General features: G+C 40.4%; 1 protein-coding gene across 1 annotated transcript in view; it reads left to right on the top strand.

The window, feature by feature from the left end:
- Positions 1 to 17,059, top strand: part of stau2 (staufen double-stranded RNA binding protein 2) — a 112,122-nt gene that overhangs the window by 42,146 nt on the left and 52,917 nt on the right. The window contains exons 8-11 of the mRNA XM_074693725.1: positions 1,193 to 1,405; positions 1,655 to 1,792; positions 6,420 to 6,551; positions 9,756 to 9,813. Of these exons, the coding sequence (XP_074549826.1) occupies positions 1,193 to 1,405; positions 1,655 to 1,792; positions 6,420 to 6,551; positions 9,756 to 9,813 (541 nt within the window). The remainder of the gene's footprint in view (positions 1 to 1,192; positions 1,406 to 1,654; positions 1,793 to 6,419; positions 6,552 to 9,755; positions 9,814 to 17,059) is intronic.

Here is a 17,059-nt window from a genome sequence, read left to right as displayed (position 1 = left end):
CAAACATAGGCTCTTCACTTACTCTAGACCTTAAAAGAACCTTCCTCTTTGGCCGTTATGTAAACTTTCAACATGCAGCTTCACAGCAACTTCTAACTGCTGCATCTGCATTTCTGCAGAGGTGTGCATGTGCATCGATTTTTTTTTTTTTTTAATGAAGAAGTTTTTGTGAAGCCAAAGAGGGTCTGTACACATTACCCTTTGTTCTCCACGAGGTCTGGTATTAGTCTGTGTTGATGTGTAAAGCATTTGGGGAATGCTCAAGGTTCCGCTTATCAGTTTAATCAGTTTTATCGGTCACTGGGTTCAAATTAACTGTTTCTAGATTGCATCTGATTGCAACAATTTGTGCTGTCTGCACCACAAATTGAGCTCAAATCAAGGAGGAGGTGGAGAAGGAGGGGGCTGAGAAAGAAACATTAATAGAAAGTAGCCGCAGCTAGAGGAGAGTGAAAGAGGAAGTGTGCAAGCCATGAATTCATCCACATTAGCCGAAACACATTCTGCTGGACTCAGTAAGTGTGTGAAATCTAATTCTTCCTCCAGTGTGTTTGTCCTAAATAAGGTTTGGGAGAACCCCACCTGCTACACACACACTCATGTACACACATGCACACTGTTCTCGGACTTCACAGGAAGTAGATGTGATTGCAGAAGCATGACCTAACGCCAGCCGGTGTTTGTTTTAGGTCTCCCAGGTGACCAGAGGCTGGAGGAAGGAAACTGAGCCCTCAACACTAGAGACTGTCATCTAGAAACATGTTCCTCTTCATATGTGTGTTTGTACGTCACCCTGTGTGTGTGTGCGTGTGTGAGTGTGTGTGTGTGTGTGTGTGTGTGTGTGTGTGTGTGTGTGTGTGTGTGTGTGTGTGTGTGTGTGTGTGTGTGTGTGTGTGTGTGTGTGTGTGTGTGTGTGTGTGTTCTGTGTAAGAGGAACACGCGCAGATGGGTGGGTAGCACTGTGACCATCGAAAACAGATGTTTTGGACCACCTGGTGTAGCTGCTTGCACACTGCTTGCACACACTCCCTCACACACATCATGAATGACAAAAACACATTTAGAATTTCTTTCTCTCTTTTGTTCTCTGAAATCATTTTCTGTCTCTGACTCCTCAAAAAAATTGAGATCAATCATGTATTACACTCACTCTCCCACATCCCCTGCCTGTTCCTTCTGTCACCTTCTCCAGGTGTTAAAGGAGAGTGGCCCGCCGCACATGAAAAGCTTCCTGACTCGTGTCACCGTGGGGGAGTTTTCCGCCGAGGGCGAGGGCAACAGCAAGAAGCTGTCCAAGAAGCGTGCTGCTCTGTCCATCCTGCAGGACCTGAAGAAGCTGCCCTTTATCCCCGCTGTGGAGAAACCCAAGACACACTACAAGAAACGCACCAAGACCATCCTCAAGGTACTGCAGCTGGATTTGGACCTCCATCTAATTTCCTGTTATTCCACTTGTCTCTTTATCTTTTGCACCTGTCCACGACAGGAGACTATATAATCTCATATCCGCTAACTCTTATTCAGTACTGTTACATATTAGCAGCTAATACACTCACCTACCTTTTTATCAGTAGTTTGCAGACCATGCTGATGTTATGATAACGATTTGTGAATATTGGAGTTAACCATCAGGTGTCTTCTCTTTTCCACCCAGACGGGACCAGATTACGGTCAAGGCATGAATCCAATCAGCCGTCTGGCTCAGATCCAGCAGGCCAAGAAGGAGAAGGAGCCCGAGTACCTGCTGCTCTCTGAAAGGGGGATGCCCCGGCGCCGGGAGTTCATAATGCAGGTTGGCAGTAGACCTTAAGTAGATATGTGCTGCTTAGATAAATACATTCTACTCCAAATGGTCTGAGATTGAGATGGGGAATGTTTAAGGGGTGGAAAATATGAATGTACAAACAAAAAACTTTTACCCAATAGTTTACTGTCATGTCTGAGGCTGGCAAAGATACTGCAGCTCCAGCGTTCCATCCTGATCCACAAAAGGTGCATTTAGAAACTGTGTTGTGTGTAGTATTTACAAGTTTTTACAGGTTTCAGTGCCTAGAACATAGCCATTGCGTCAAGTATAAAAAATGGACTTGCATCAAAACAGATATGTCAGGAGCCCTTCTTATGTAATTACTCAGTCAAATACATAAATCAAGAGAGGGAGTTAATGGGAATGTGGATTATTCTCCAAATCTAGGAGTAGTTGCACTGAACCGCAGATCAAAACAGCATTTCTTGAATTTTTTTGTCTCTTAAGAACTGTAGCAATTACAGTAACATTAGGTTAAAAGACAAGAAAAGTTTGAAAAAGATAATTCAGAAAGTTCAATTTCTCTTCATTAAGATTCAAATCAAGATATCTATAAAAGTATATCTTGCCATTTTAACAATTATTGATCAGACTAAAACTACACAACATAACTTAAATGCATTTTTTCCTTTTCCAAACACACAGTGCTTATCAAATTATTAGACCACTTGTCCTAAAAATAAGACAACCACCCAGCATCGTGAAGTGTTTTGACTCTAACTCTTATTTTTCAGAGATTTCCCTTTTCTTCACATTTTTGAACAGGAGAGAGGAGTTTCGAACTAAGTTTATGTTTTTCTACCCCAAATTAAGCCTGAAAACTGGAATTCTTTGATAAGTCGGAAATTAAACAAAAATAAACCACGAAAATGAATCTTGTTCAGGAACATAAGTAAATAACTATAATTTGTTCATCAAAAAATAGAATGTGCTTTCGTTTTTTAGTCCTTTTTTGGTTCAGCTGATACTAGACAGTTATTTTGGGTTTAGTCCTGTGCACTTACATTTTTTGACTTCATTTGTCTTCTGTAGAAAACAGGTGCAGACTTAGCAATAAATGCTGTCAATGGACAAAGCCTCCCAAACTTGCATCAAATGTGGATATCCGTACTGACAGTGTGAATTGGTTATTCAAAATTAATTGCTGATATCTGACCCCCCCAATCACCCCACCCCTTTTTTATCCATTTAGATAATCTGACTCTATACATTTTGCTTACCATGCTTGTATTTGGGTTGTGGTTTCTCAAAACTGAAAGTTTTTCTGGGCAGAATTCTATTTTGGATATCCATGTTGTTTATTCTGGATAGGAAGTGGATCTATAACTTAAGGCCCGATACACATGAATGATCAGTGGCTACTATTAAAGAAGATCATTTAGGATAACTGAAGTGACAGTTTGGGACAGGAAGACTGTTGTTGTAAATACATGACAGAAAAGAACAGAATGTGTGTCCAGTCTATTTGTCCAATGTGAAACAAATGTGTAAACCACAGCTAATGGCAGAAAAAGAACAAACCCGTGTGCTCGGACAAACACAGCCAGCAGCTACATTATATAACCTCTTCACAGTAGAACACAATTTACATGGTTTTCTCAAGAGACTATGTTCTGCTATCCTATTTCAGTCGTGTGTCCCACTCTAACACTAACACAACATTCTTCATGTTGTTGAGCATAGTTGGAGTGGACTTAGTCGTAAGAACACTTTCATGAACTGCACAAATATTTCTGATGTCCTGAGGAAAAAACCTTCGTCTGTCTGCACTTTGTGATCATAGTGTGTCTATTATCAACCCACTAATAGACGAAAACAGCACAAGCTTCAACACACACAAACATAGCAGCAGCTCCATGTCATTTGTTCTTCATTCATATGAAAGGAGAGAATGAGAGGCTGTTATGTGAGGTGAAATATGAATGTTTAGACAGTTTAAATGGTTTTAGTGGGGTAATTCCAGTATGTAAGTAACAGCTGTAACATTTTGTATGTAGTAGATGATTTATATTTTAATTCCTCTTCTGTACGCTTTTAGTATCTTGGACCTCCCTGTACTTCCTCTCACTCCCCTTTCTCCCCCTCTGGCCCTTTTTTCTCATCCTCCTTATTCCCTCTCAAACCGTTTCTGTTTGATATTTATTATTTTTATTGTACGCATATAAAGCTCAGAAAGGCTGAGAATCCGTCTTTACAGCTCCATTTTTTTGGTGGAGACAGCCAACTGTTGTTATTTTATTAAACTGCCGTTTCAAGCTGTTGTTTTTTGCCGATGAGGCCCACAGACTGTCTTTTGCACGACTGATAGATAATAGAGTGTGTTGTGTAGTGAGGAGGAGCCAGAATCATTAACAGGGAAAATTTTCACAGTACTACAACAACAACAACCTTTCACCCTTAACTGAGTTGTGGATGATTTGCAGTTTATCAGTAATCCAGTAAAAATAGCAGCACTTGTGGGGAAAGGGGAATACCAAAGTCAACAGACACAGAGTGATTCAGCTTTTTTGCCTCTTTTAAATCCCCCTGTGAGGACTTCCTGAGTGAGCTTGAAAAAGGCTCACCTCTCTATATATGCTGGATCTTAATCCACAATTAATATCAACATCAAAACAGGTTATTTCAAAGAGTCACATCTTCCTGACACTGTGTGCTCGTGCTCATGGGAAATGTCTACATCCTGGAGAAGCACTAGCTTTTCTAGAAAGTTCTCCCAGCCCCTTTAAAGAAGCTCTCTGCTACTGAATGATCTGGAAAATTTGAAGTTTAGTAGGCAAAAGAGCTGGGACGATATGCTTTTCTCCTGCTTTGATTCTTTTCCCATTTGTGGGGTGCCGATTCAGTTAAAATTGTGATTCTTCAATATTCTGTGTTTTGGGCTTTTTTTAAAAATTATTTTTAGTTTGCTTTTTTAACACCAGACTATGAGAAAAAGATGAATGATGATAATAATGTCCATAGACTATATCAGAAGCCTTATTTTCCCCCAAAAATGCACATCACATGTGAGTCTGTTTTTAGGATTAATCCAGGGGAGCTGACATCTCTTTTTTTTTTCCAACACAGCTTATAAACAAAGACTAAAATGAAGGATTTAAATAATTAATAAGAAAGATTTTTGAACAAAAAATCACAATTAAAAATCTTTAGACAAAAAAATCCCAGTTCTTCGATACATTGTTTTTTTTCTCCCACCCCTAGTAGGCAAGTATAATCCAGAGATGTCATGTGAACTCTGAAATGTGGTTCCTATCAGATTAAAACAGTTTGTTCCAAGAAAAAAAGAAAAAAAAACTGCATCAGATCTTTATAGATCGTCACAAGACTTGCTGATGTGATAAAGCTGCCTCAAATGCAGTGGTCTGCCGATAGTCTGCCCCCTCCCCCCGACAGACCTCCAGAAGGCTGGCCAATCAGAGGGAAAGGGTTTTTTTCATAGCATTTAGCTTTAAAGAGACAGAAGTTGAAATTGAGTCTTTCATATAGAGACTGAAATAAATGCTTTCCATAACACCTGTTTAGGAAAAAAGTTGTGTGGAAACAATACCAATAGCCCCTGTTTAACATAATACTGTTGGAGTCACTGTGGAAAAGCAAGCTGAAAATCTTACTATCTGTGTTTTTAAGAACTACAGTTTGTATACGTCTCTCTTGTATCTGATGATCTTGTTTCCTTTTGTAGGTCATAGAATGGCTGCACTGTTAATATTAGTCTGTTTCATAACCAGCAAAAAATGCAGGCTTTGAGAAAATATTTTCTAAACCTCAAACATACATTTAAAAAAAGTGAATTTCTTTGATGGAGTTCCCTCCCTGAAAATTGGCTTTCAAGAAATCATGTAAGTAATTCAGTGAAGCAGCTAGTGAAAGGTCAAAAGCCCTGTACACTGTAAGGGGTAAAGGGTCATTTTGAGCTGTTCACATAGAGAATATGAATATGGAGTGTTTTGAAAATCTGCATGTTTAGCTAGAACATCCAGCATAGTTACTTTGTGTTCCTGTTTGGCATAGCACTCCTTTAAAGAACAGGCCAAATTCAGCCTCAAACCTATTCTGCTTGTCTCTCGCACACAAGAGGCTCTGTGAGTGTGTGTGTGCTTTCACTGAGGTTCCCTCACTGCTATAACTTCAACATTTCTTCAAATGATCTCGACAAAAAAGGAAGGACTCTATTTTGTTTGAAATGTTTTAGAATGTGTGAAAATCTTTTGAAATAAACAGAATAATGACAAGGTTTATTTCAGCGGTTCAGATATGTCAAACCACTTTGAGTAAGTTCACAGAGGCTCTGGCTCTCAGGATGTTATTTGTAGAGCCTAATAGTTTGTTTGCACAACATAACAAAGTTTGATATTCACTGTGAAATATCTGCTTACATAATGTGTGGACAGATTAAATGTTTCAGGCTCTCCGAAAAACAAACATCACCTGGAAGCTATGTGTGTAATGGGGGTTGTGTGAATGATGCGACCCAGAAAGAGAGCCGTCGCTAGAGAGTTTGGAGAGTGCGATGGAAAGAGGAAATTCTCGAGAAAACATATTAAGCAGAATGTGTCTGTGCAGCCATAAAGTCGAGTTTTGGATCTAAATTTTTTTTTTCATGTGTGTGCAGGTGAAGGTGAATAGTGAGGTCGCAACAGGAACAGGACCCAACAAGAAAGTGGCCAAACGGAACGCAGCCGAGGCGATGCTCCTGCAGCTGGGATACAAGGCCTCCACAGTGTCCCCTCAGTCTCCCACTGAGGTACGAACTCCACTGCATTTGAACTACTTCAACCAACTTTTAGCAGTTTGTATACAAGCTTTCCATGTGTTTACTGCCTGATGACATTAAGTGCTGGTAGTTTCTCATAAATTTTAAGACTAGAGCTCAACGGGGCTGCCTAGTTTGGTATCCAGCATTCTTTGAGCTGGAAAGCGGCCAGTTGCCTCTTTGAGCACCATCTTCTGGGTAAAATCTTTGGTGTCTGTCTTTGATAAATGTTATTATTTATCATGGGTATCGCTACATTTTCAGCTATGTAATTAGCATAATGTAAGTAAAAGTGATGCCCTCTTAAGACCTGCAAAAGTAAATTGAAATACTGGCAGCAAGATTGAAAATTTTTGTATTCTTACTCCAATACCTGTTACTACTTTAGGAGGCAAGGTGTCAGACCAGACATTTAACAGCATGCCTCAGCACAACCTTTTTTTTTACCACAGCAAATTGTCATAATGAGAAAACAACAGGGTGAAAGCTTTTGCCTGAAAACAGTCATCATAGAGAAAAGCAGTAGTATCACTTTCTCACAGGGGGCGCTAAAACTGACACAGAAAGTTCCAAACAGGAGCTTTAAATGCTGCAGCACTTGTGATGTAACCTGAAAACAGGAAAAGAAGCACATGGGTCTCAAGTCGGAGACTGTTGTTTGAGACTGTGTCCCACAGTTTAAGTATTTCTCTAATTTTACGTTAACATGACGTTATTAGGTGCATGATAATGTAATTTGTACATCAAATTACCTGCATGTCAAGGAACATGCATCCCCTCTGAATGAATTCCTGACATGTTTGAACACACTGAGATGAATACAGACGTTTGCAATTGGTATTCAACCCCTGCTACAGGGCAGCACCTGTGCAGCTGTGTGCAGAAGATTACATAAATCTCCACTCTCATTTTGTCTATACACTATCTCATCTCTCACACACCGTGCAGAATCCGACAAGAGCTGATAGCCAGCCAGTGTTCAGATTCATCACAGGTCCCCATGCTGCTGACCTGTTATGCAACGTGTTCAGCTTCTCTGAACCAAGTGTGTTTTTTTGTGAAGCATCCATTGATCTCCATCATCTTCATTCACCTCATTGGTTTTCAAGCTCAAGGGAGCAGATTCAGATAGACGACGTTACATAACCAAGCTTTGTGTAGAATATTCGCTGCTCCCCCGACAGCTCATTAGTCTGATATGTGCTGCTGCATACATCTAACTCAGACAGCTATACCATAGAGCCAAAGGATGGCATTTTGCTCTTATCGGGAAAACTGTGGAGACAACCCAACCCAGTTTAAAGTCAATATTCCCCTTTGTTTATATTCCCTACCATATATCATGACACATTACAATTTTATTTTTAAAATAATTCCTGAAATAAAAAAGTGTCCCACGTCTTAAAGAGGCAATCCTAAACAACACAAACAGTTTCCCTTTGCATCCTCCCATGTTTGGTTAGTTAGCCTCTTCAAACTATGATGGTTCAGTGCCTACTATTTCAGATTTATGAAAGCGTTTGGGAGGGATTTTATGATAGATTCAAATCAAACACAATACGATACAATATGATATACTGTATGATGTGATACTGTATGCATTGCAACCAAGCAGTCTAAAATATTTTGGCAAATCTGCAGTTCGTTGCTAATTTCTCTAACAGCCCGCACTGTGCAGGGGAGATTTTTTCATACTCAGCAGTTTAAAAAATATTAAGATGATGAGTTTGTCCAATCAGAGGCACGCTCTGCTGATTGGCAGGTAGGCGCCTTGTAGCTGTTAGCATGGAGGCTCAGTTTTAGAAACAGATGAGTGATGTCACAGAGACTATGTCCATTAATTATGCAGTTGATGATCCCAATGCAGAGAGTGAGGATAGATATTTATGATACAATGCAAAATGTCAAGCTACAATACATCAGGATGGGCGAGGTCACAAAAGGGTACCATAGAAGAAGGTATGTCATGGTACAACATACAGCATAATGAATGCAATGTGTGATGATACAAGTCAGAACGATGTTTGTTAGTTAATGTTGTGTTAACATATGGAATGATACTGTGTGCTGTACTTGGAATTGTACACCATACAACACGTGAACATGGTACAATACAGTTAGATACAGTATGATATGATACAATACAGTTCGACAACTAATGACAAGATATGATAAGATACAATACAAAAAGATATGATACAACAAAATACATTAGATATGAAAAGGTTTGTTAAGTATTGTATCATTTACAGGGCCTTGTATCCCTGGTGGCCATTATTTCATTATTTTAAGGGTGTCTTTAACCAAGTTTATGTCTAGGCTCCAGGAAAGAGATTGCCTCACTCATAGTTACTTATGTTCCTGTTCTGATAACATAATTGCTTTTATTTTGAAAGGACAAAAAAACAGCATCACTGAACTGGAAAGTTATGGTTGCAAGTTTTCTTTCTTTTCAGCTAAAGAGTAGATGCGACAATATTAAAAAAATAAGAGAAATCAAAGAGAGTTGTAGTGCCTCTGATGTTCAAAAAAAGTATTGCAACTCATTTTTCAGATGGAACATCCCACCTGATACATAGCTGTCCCCAGGCCTGACAAATCAGAAAACATCCCTAGAGTTTCTTTTGGTGGTCTCCTTCTTATTAAATTCCCAGACAGCCAAGCCTCCACTCCGTGGGATGTGTCGAACATCCTCAGATCTCTCTCATTCAGTCTCACCATCCTACTCGTCCTCCCTCTCTGTTTGGGAGCTCTGCTACGCTACATTCCCACCGTGGGATCGATGGTGATCTGTGCTCAACTGTGAAGACACTCAAGGGGGGCGCATGCAGTTGTTTACAGCCATGTCATCTCCTCAGCTGTCACACACATCACACATGATTTGCTCTGCAGTTTCACACACGTGTGTTTGGGGCTGTGTGTGTTTATGCGGGCAGACATGCATACCACAGCAGAAGTAACACTGAATAGGAGCCTTTTTTCAAGCAACTAAACACTGACAACCCCCCTAATTAAGTAGCTGGCGAAGTTAGACAGACACAGGCTCCTTAAGCATCCCCTCCTGTGAGTGCTCGTCTCTTTGTGGCCTGAACAGTAGGAAGGAACTCGTCTGACATGCGTGAAGAAGCTGTCTGTTCAAGAATCTACATCTCTCTTACCTCCCCCTTCTCTCTTCTTCTCTCTGCTTTGCTACAGATGGACAACAAAGGCTGGAACGGACAAAAGGCGTCATTTACCGAAGCAACGAGTAACAGTGAGTATCCGCACGTCTCCCTCTGTCTCTTTCCATTTCCTCCTCCTCCTTCCTCTTTCTCCCCTCTGTTCTGCAGGTGGTTTTAGCCGCCGAGATGGCCCGGCGTTTAATCTCTGTGACTGGTCAATGGGCTGCTGACTGTCAGCTTAATGGGCCGTGCGTCCTCGTGGGGAGCCTGCGAATTCAGGCTCATTCACGCAGGCTTACAGGGCCGGCACACTGGGGCCCACCAGGGAGTCCCTCCACTGCCTTCCTGTGCAAAAAAAATAAATAAAAAAGAACACCATAGCCTTTCACTCAGGATTAACACACAAGCACACTGCAGCAAAGATCCTCGCACACATAGACAAAATCCTACAGAAAGAGGCAGAAAACTGCCGGGCAGGAAATTTTAGAATAGGATAAGAGGATACACATTTAAAAAAAGACATATCTGAGTTAGCTGAGTGTCTACTTCAGCTGCAGACAAAATAAAATGAAATGGTTTGATGTGTTATCAAGCTATCAGCTCTACTGAAGTTGTGCAGAGAACAGACACTTCTAACAGGTTCACTGAAAAATGGAAAATTGGAAAATCCGAATCCTGAACTTAGTTGATAGATACAGTTAGCATGTAGCTGACAGTAAAAGACAAGTTACTTGTTAGTTAACACGCATTCAAACTGGGCTCCTCCTTCTTGACTCAGTGCCAGCAGCAGCACACACCCACTGCCTCTGACCGTGATTACGTGAACACACTCACTAGCCCAGCAACCACCTGCAGCATCACGTTTCTTACCTTAGAGAGACCTGAGAGCCGTGCACCTGACTTGGCATTTAGCACAAGCTAATCATCTGACACATGCCTGCTCAGCAGGAAGCCAACTCGAGTCGCTCATTCTCCTGTTCTGCTTTCTAAGTGCTTGAAAGCAAATGAAACACAAGCCAAGCTTCAGCCTTGTTAAATAGAAAGCTTTATCTGTTTAGATTTTCCTTTTCATTTGGTTGTGTTTTCCTTGCTCCGTGCTACGTCCACTATCAAAGCTGATCGGCATAACTTGCAAAGTCACTAGCGCACTAGGCGCTCTGTGATTGGGTGATGTAACCACACCTACTCTCCGCCCAGAAACGTCCTGCTACAACCAAAACATCAACATACAGGCTGAAGGTTTGAGGCAGACACAGACACTGACACACATGCATAGAGACCCAGAAGTTAAGATTAAGCAGGATTATTCCTGTAAAAGTTGACATTTTATTTTTTAGGGAAATCCTGCAGGATCTACCTTTAAATACTGCCCCAAATGTTTGCTTGGGTGGCTGTAAACCCTCATATTGCTGTAAAAATTGACATGTTGAAGCACTTACTGCCAGATTCCCTTCGTAACTGTTACATAATTCTTATAGGACCTCCACTTCTGCATGGTTTAGATCATCTAATCTTACCAGTTGGGCTCTGTTTGTAAATCCTTGTCGAAGATGAAAAGAAGCCTGGAACAAATACCACAACATGGATAAAGCAGCCTCACTAGTCACTGCCTAGTTTGATTTTATTTTTTAACTTGTGGATTTTTTTTTTTCAGGTAAAGACAGAATTGCTTTATGACAGGATATATATCAAATTTACATGGAATGTGACGGCCAGTTCATTTACAGCAATGTTCTGACTCTTCACTAAAAAGCATAAGGATGCAATTTTGTGGGAAACAGCTGGTCTGCATCAGCTGTCTCTGTAGTTAAGTCGGCTGTCTTCTCTGTAATCAAAATAAAAACGATAAAAAAAATCCTTCCTCTCACAAACGCTATTTCAAGACTACATGTTCTATTTTCAGTTTCCTGGTCTGCGGAGTCTGGCTTCAAATTTGTTTTTTCATTAATTTCTCATGAAGTTTAGCAAGTTGTTTTCATTACAAGTGCAACAAGCTATGCAAAGAATTCGTCGTCATGATGGTTGCTTAAGCAGATTTATGTGCATCGTAATATCCGAGCTTGACTTGCAGTGATGGCTCAGCTCGATGAAAGGACACACTGCGAGCGGCTTCGTGCTTGTTGCCAGCAGAAGTAAATGCCAGCAGCTTGAGAAAGAGCAGTTTAGGGGACGAATGAGCAGTCTGCAGTGTGGAGCAGCAGAGTGGAAAACAAACAGATAGCCTTATTAGAATCAAATGTGCTGTTGTCACTCGCCTCTAATGGGGGCTTTTGGCAGAGCTGCAGTGCTCTAACATGGGGTATCCAGCTTCAGTCAGGAGAGAAGAATGGATGTTACGTTTCAGCTTTCCCATGTTTAGAAGTACAAAACAGCCTGGTAAGACTAATCACCCTGACTTATTTAGTTTGCTTATTGCTGGTCCAGAATCTAAATCAAGGATCCTGAAAGAAACTGATACAACCTCTGCAGACGTCGTGTGTGATTTGTTCTTATTTCCTAAAAGATAGATCATCTAAATGATGTTTATAGATAAGTGCTTCCTGGCTGGGGTAAACTATTTTGCTGCTTGTGGTTTCTATGGTAGCCCAAGCTTCAGACATTGCTCAATACCTCCAGAGCGGAGCCCCCTGGGAAACGAAGTCTTCCTTTTTTGGTCATTGTTCCTATTGTTGGCTTTAAGCGTCGCTTTGGTCTTGTGCCATTCTCACTCATAGTTTATCTCACACGCAGCATGAGACCTAACTATCTGCTAATTTCCCTCTTTGTAGTTGTCCAAACCACACAACACTCACACGATGATAACGTCTGAATAACGTTTATTGCATAAACACCGTTTACAACTCATTCAAGCAGATACAGCTGCTCGCAGTTTTCTGTTTCTGTCTCTAGTTGCTGAATGAAAGATGTTTCTTGTTTGTCTGTTGTTTTGATGGATTGGGAGTTTTATTGAATAGAAGTGGGAATAACTGAATCAGTGTGCAGAACTGCAGCCTGTAAAGTAAGCTCTGGCCTCAGCGTGGTTATCATGTGATAAACAGCAGTAAATGTGTCAATTTGTGCTTAAAAAAATTGGGTTATTTTAGAAGAAACACATGACGGAGAATTATTTCTCTCTTTTTTCGTTCACTCAAAGCTTCTGGTTTGCTTCTTCTTCTTCTGGATGTTTCAACAACTTTTATAAGTGTTTAAATTACAGGCATTGTTTTACAGCTCAGTTCATTTAGCTACTTAATAAAACTTTACAAGAACTGAAGTTTAATTTTACACCAGCGAAGAAACTCTCTGGTGCTTTGAGTTTTCCAACTGTTTCAGTTTGCAAAACAAGCAAAGGAAGAGTCATGTTGCTGGTCATGAATAACTGATAAGGGTCAAATTAAGAGTTACTTTTGCTGAAACCTTGATGAAACGTTGCTCCTCAAAGTCCTTGCTGATCTTTCATGCAGCAAGTGGATCTCACTAACATAGGATGTTTCATAATGACGAGGGCTGGGACGATAATCTATTCTCGTGATTCAATTCTGTTATGATGGGGATTCGTGGATATTGACTACTTTTGGGATTTATAGTTTGTTTTTACACCAGACCATGTCAAAAAAGTAAATGATGATGATAATGTCTACAGACTACATCAGGAGAAATATTCTTCCATTAAATGCACATCACCTGAGTCAGCAAGAAACATTTCAGAAAAGTGGTAACTTTTTTCTATCCAGTTTCTAAACAAAGACTGAAATGAAAATTAAAAAAAAAAATTGACAAAGAATCCTGTTTTTGATATTGTAAGACAAAAATCCCAATTTATTGATTTTTGATTTTTTCCTCCCCCCAATAATGACTCATGTGCCAGTCATGAAAGTGATTACCAACAGAGGAGAAACTTGAGTGTTTGTGGTATTTAAAGAGGTTGCGTTGGGTTGCGTTACATTGTTGTGCTGCATTGTGTTCTGTTTTGTTGTGTTTGTGTTAGTGGCAGGCCTGGAGTAGCACTGGGTTAAAATGTGTCACAGAAGCTGACCATGCTGACCCTGGGCCGCCTGCAAGGGCAGCTTTTTTTTTCACATATGCTACGCCAAGGCCTGTCACGATAATCAATAAATCAATTAACTGAACGATAAAGAAAAACGTCCTCAGTAAGTTTGCCAGCCTCGATAAACTGACACGTGCATGCATGTTTGTTTTCCTCCTCTCTTTCGACCAAAGAGGCTGAATGAGAAAATGGCTCACTACATCTATCTTTCTTAACATCGGGGTGCATAGGTTCTATAGCGGATTTATAGTGGAGTGAGCATCTGTCAAAAATGCGATGTTTCGGGTGAAGACGGGGCTCCTCGCGCGTACACACGAAGAGAGCTGAAGCGAGTGTCCTGAGGGGTAAGGAGGAAACACACACTAATATGAGTGATGGCACGAAAGATTCAGTTCTTAAGCAGCCTGCCACAGTCCCAGTGTGGGAATATTTTGTTTTTTATCAGAATGAACAAAGTGTGAGCTCATGAACACCAACGAGCTGATATGTCGCATTTGTTTGAAAATAGTGGCGTAGAAGAAGAAGAAGAAGGGGAGGTGCAGCGGAGCCTTGTTCTTTGACAATCCACTCTTACTGAGGCTTTTGGTCTGCAGAGTAAATAGAAATAAAAGCGCCAAATGGTGGGCGCTCAAAGACAGCTACATTGCCAAAGAAATGCTGCCCTTCAATACTGTTGAAAGCCAGAAATGTTAAAAATGTTTGACAGACTGTACGGATTGACTGGGAAAAAGTACATGTTACTAACAATTCAGGTACTGTATAAACTCCCTTTTATTTAGGCTATAGTTTTTATTCTTGTTGTTGTTTTTTTTGGAGTTTCGTTTTAGACAGGGTCTATGTTTTATTGTTTTTGATTAGTATTAATTATTTTCATTGACATGTATTTTTTTCTAAAAGAGAGTCCATTTCATTTTCATTGTATTTTTTTTTCTTTCTTGTTTGTTAAATGTTTTATATTTTTTGTTTAATTTATTTTATTTAAAAGGTTCTGACCTTTTAATTACAGTTAAATACTCTTAAGAAATTAAAGTTTCTTGCTTTTGATATGGTGTACTCACTTTATTATCCCATTTATTGTAATTACATCAATAAAAAAATGGAAAAAAAAACAAAATAATATTGACAATAATATCGTTTATCGGCAATAATATTTTGGAAAATTATCGTCTAGCAAAATGTGTTATCGTGACAGGCCTAGCTGCGCCTGTTACTTTGACAACATGTTTGTGCACATGCACAGCAGTGATTGTAAGAGGATCATGAGAATGAGTACGAACCTTTATTATTGCATAGTCTATGGTACAAAGAATATGGACAGCAAGAAGAGCGAGGGTGCTGCTGAGTAATGATTGTTTTGGTGGTGACAAATTTTTCATGAGGACAGCGGGATGAAAAGAAACTCCAGATGGAGGGGATGAAAGGTTGTTTACATGATATTTGACAAAAATCTGCAAATATTTGGTCTAGTACTAGACTAAGACAAAAACTTGAGACTAGACTAAGACTAAAGGGTTTGGATGACTAAAATATGACTAAAACTAAATGTTGTGTTTATCAGAAGACTAAAAATAAATCAAAATTGGCTGTCAAAATTAGTGCTCACATGAAAAGCAGAGTAACATTTTCCAATTTCCTCAAAAAAGCATGTGTTCAGTTGTTTCTGGTGAGTCTCAGTTTCACTGTAAATAGTGAGCTACACAGAGGCTTTACCTGGACCAACTTCAGTGGAACACAAATTCATCAGTTTTCAAGGCCAAAATAAGAATATGATGCAGATTAGCACAAAGAAAAGATGAAAGCTGTATCAGGTCTGTCCTTAATAAGAGACGTGAAAAACTTTCTAAATGCTTGATTGTTGAATGGCAGTTGTATCGATCATTCCTGATGCATTCTGGGAAGTTGGGTAATCTAAACACAGATTTGTTTTGCAACACAGCATCAAGCAGACTTGTTGCTCAAGTTGAATATTTTTGATCAGGAACAGGCTGTTAGCTGCATTGCATGCAGAAATCTGTGGATGGGGATAAATGAATCCTCATCACATCACCCCCAGGGGGAGCAGAGATGTTGTTGCTTTAGATTTCATTCTGCCTCATTTTGCTCGCCATGTGTTTTTTTTTTTTTTCCTGTGTACACCAAAGCCTGATAATACAGGAATCAGTCATACTTAAGACTGCAAATGCACTACAAAGAAAAGCAGAACAGCTGTGATCCAAACAAAGCACATTCCTGCTTTGTGTGAGGCAAAGTGGAAGAAAATAGGTAAATGTGTCACAGGCTTTTCAGCTATGGCTTTCGTCTTTTGTTTTTACTCTCCAAATCAAACACACACCATCCTTCAACCACTTGCACGTGTGTGTGTGTGTGTGTGTGTGTGTGTGTGTGTGTGTGTGTGTGTGTGTGTGTGTGTGTGTGTGTGTGTGTGTGTGTGTGTGTGTGTGTGTGTGTGTGTGTATGGTCCCGTCCTTTGCCTCCTGCAGGCTGTTGGATGTTGTCCTACAACAGACAGGGTGGCTTAGAAACAGGAAGATAGGAGAAGAAAAAGAAGTAAGAAGAGAGTGATTTTTCTCCCTTCTATTCCCATGGGCATTGCAGCAGGGCTTTTCACTCGAGTTGCCACATTTCATTTCCTGCTGTGCATATTTGTGTGTGCCTGAATGTGTGTCTGCGCGTTGTCTGTGTGCATGTGTGAACTATGTGAGGGTCTTGCTCCACCGTGGTGATTTATAGCAGTGGGCTCGGGCCCTATCTGTTTTCGATCAGTCTCATGCTTGGCTCTGGCTTCCCTCCAGCGCTCCCCTGGCCCACCGGACGCCGAGTCAGGGTGGGACCCCTCAAAAAAAAGAAGAAGAAGAAAAAAAAACTGCCTGGAACCAGCACCACAAACACACTCTCCCTTTCCACTTCTCAGCCTCACTCTTACTCTCCTCTTTTCTGACTGCTTCTCACTTCACGTCCGCGGTTTCACAATCACACTTCGTTGATTTTACTTAGTCATTCTCACTTTCTCTCTGCCTTTGTGTCTTTCTCACTCTCCATCACTGCTCAGTCACATGCAAACATGCAAACATCCTCACAGAAACACCCACACACAAAGACACACTAGCATGAGCCACGTTCACCGCTGCTTTTCATCCCCTTACCACAAAAATCTTTGACCACAGCTGATGTCAGGTTGGCTAACACCTTTCTGTTTCTGTGTTACATTGGGAGCGCACAGGCCTACGATTTCTACTTGCGTAAATTCAAATTAAAGTTGTCATCATGATTGGGAGGGGGGTGGAAATCCTAGCAGTTGTGTCATTGCTGGC

Source organism: Halichoeres trimaculatus, unplaced genomic scaffold (assembly GCF_033239565.1).
Source record: "Halichoeres trimaculatus isolate MK-OKI-2021-1 unplaced genomic scaffold, fHalTri1.1 fHalTri1_scaffold_18, whole genome shotgun sequence".
Taxonomy (NCBI): domain Eukaryota; kingdom Metazoa; phylum Chordata; class Actinopteri; order Labriformes; family Labridae; genus Halichoeres; species Halichoeres trimaculatus.
Note: the sequence above shows the minus strand (reverse complement) of the source record. Positions and strands in the feature narration are given on the sequence as shown.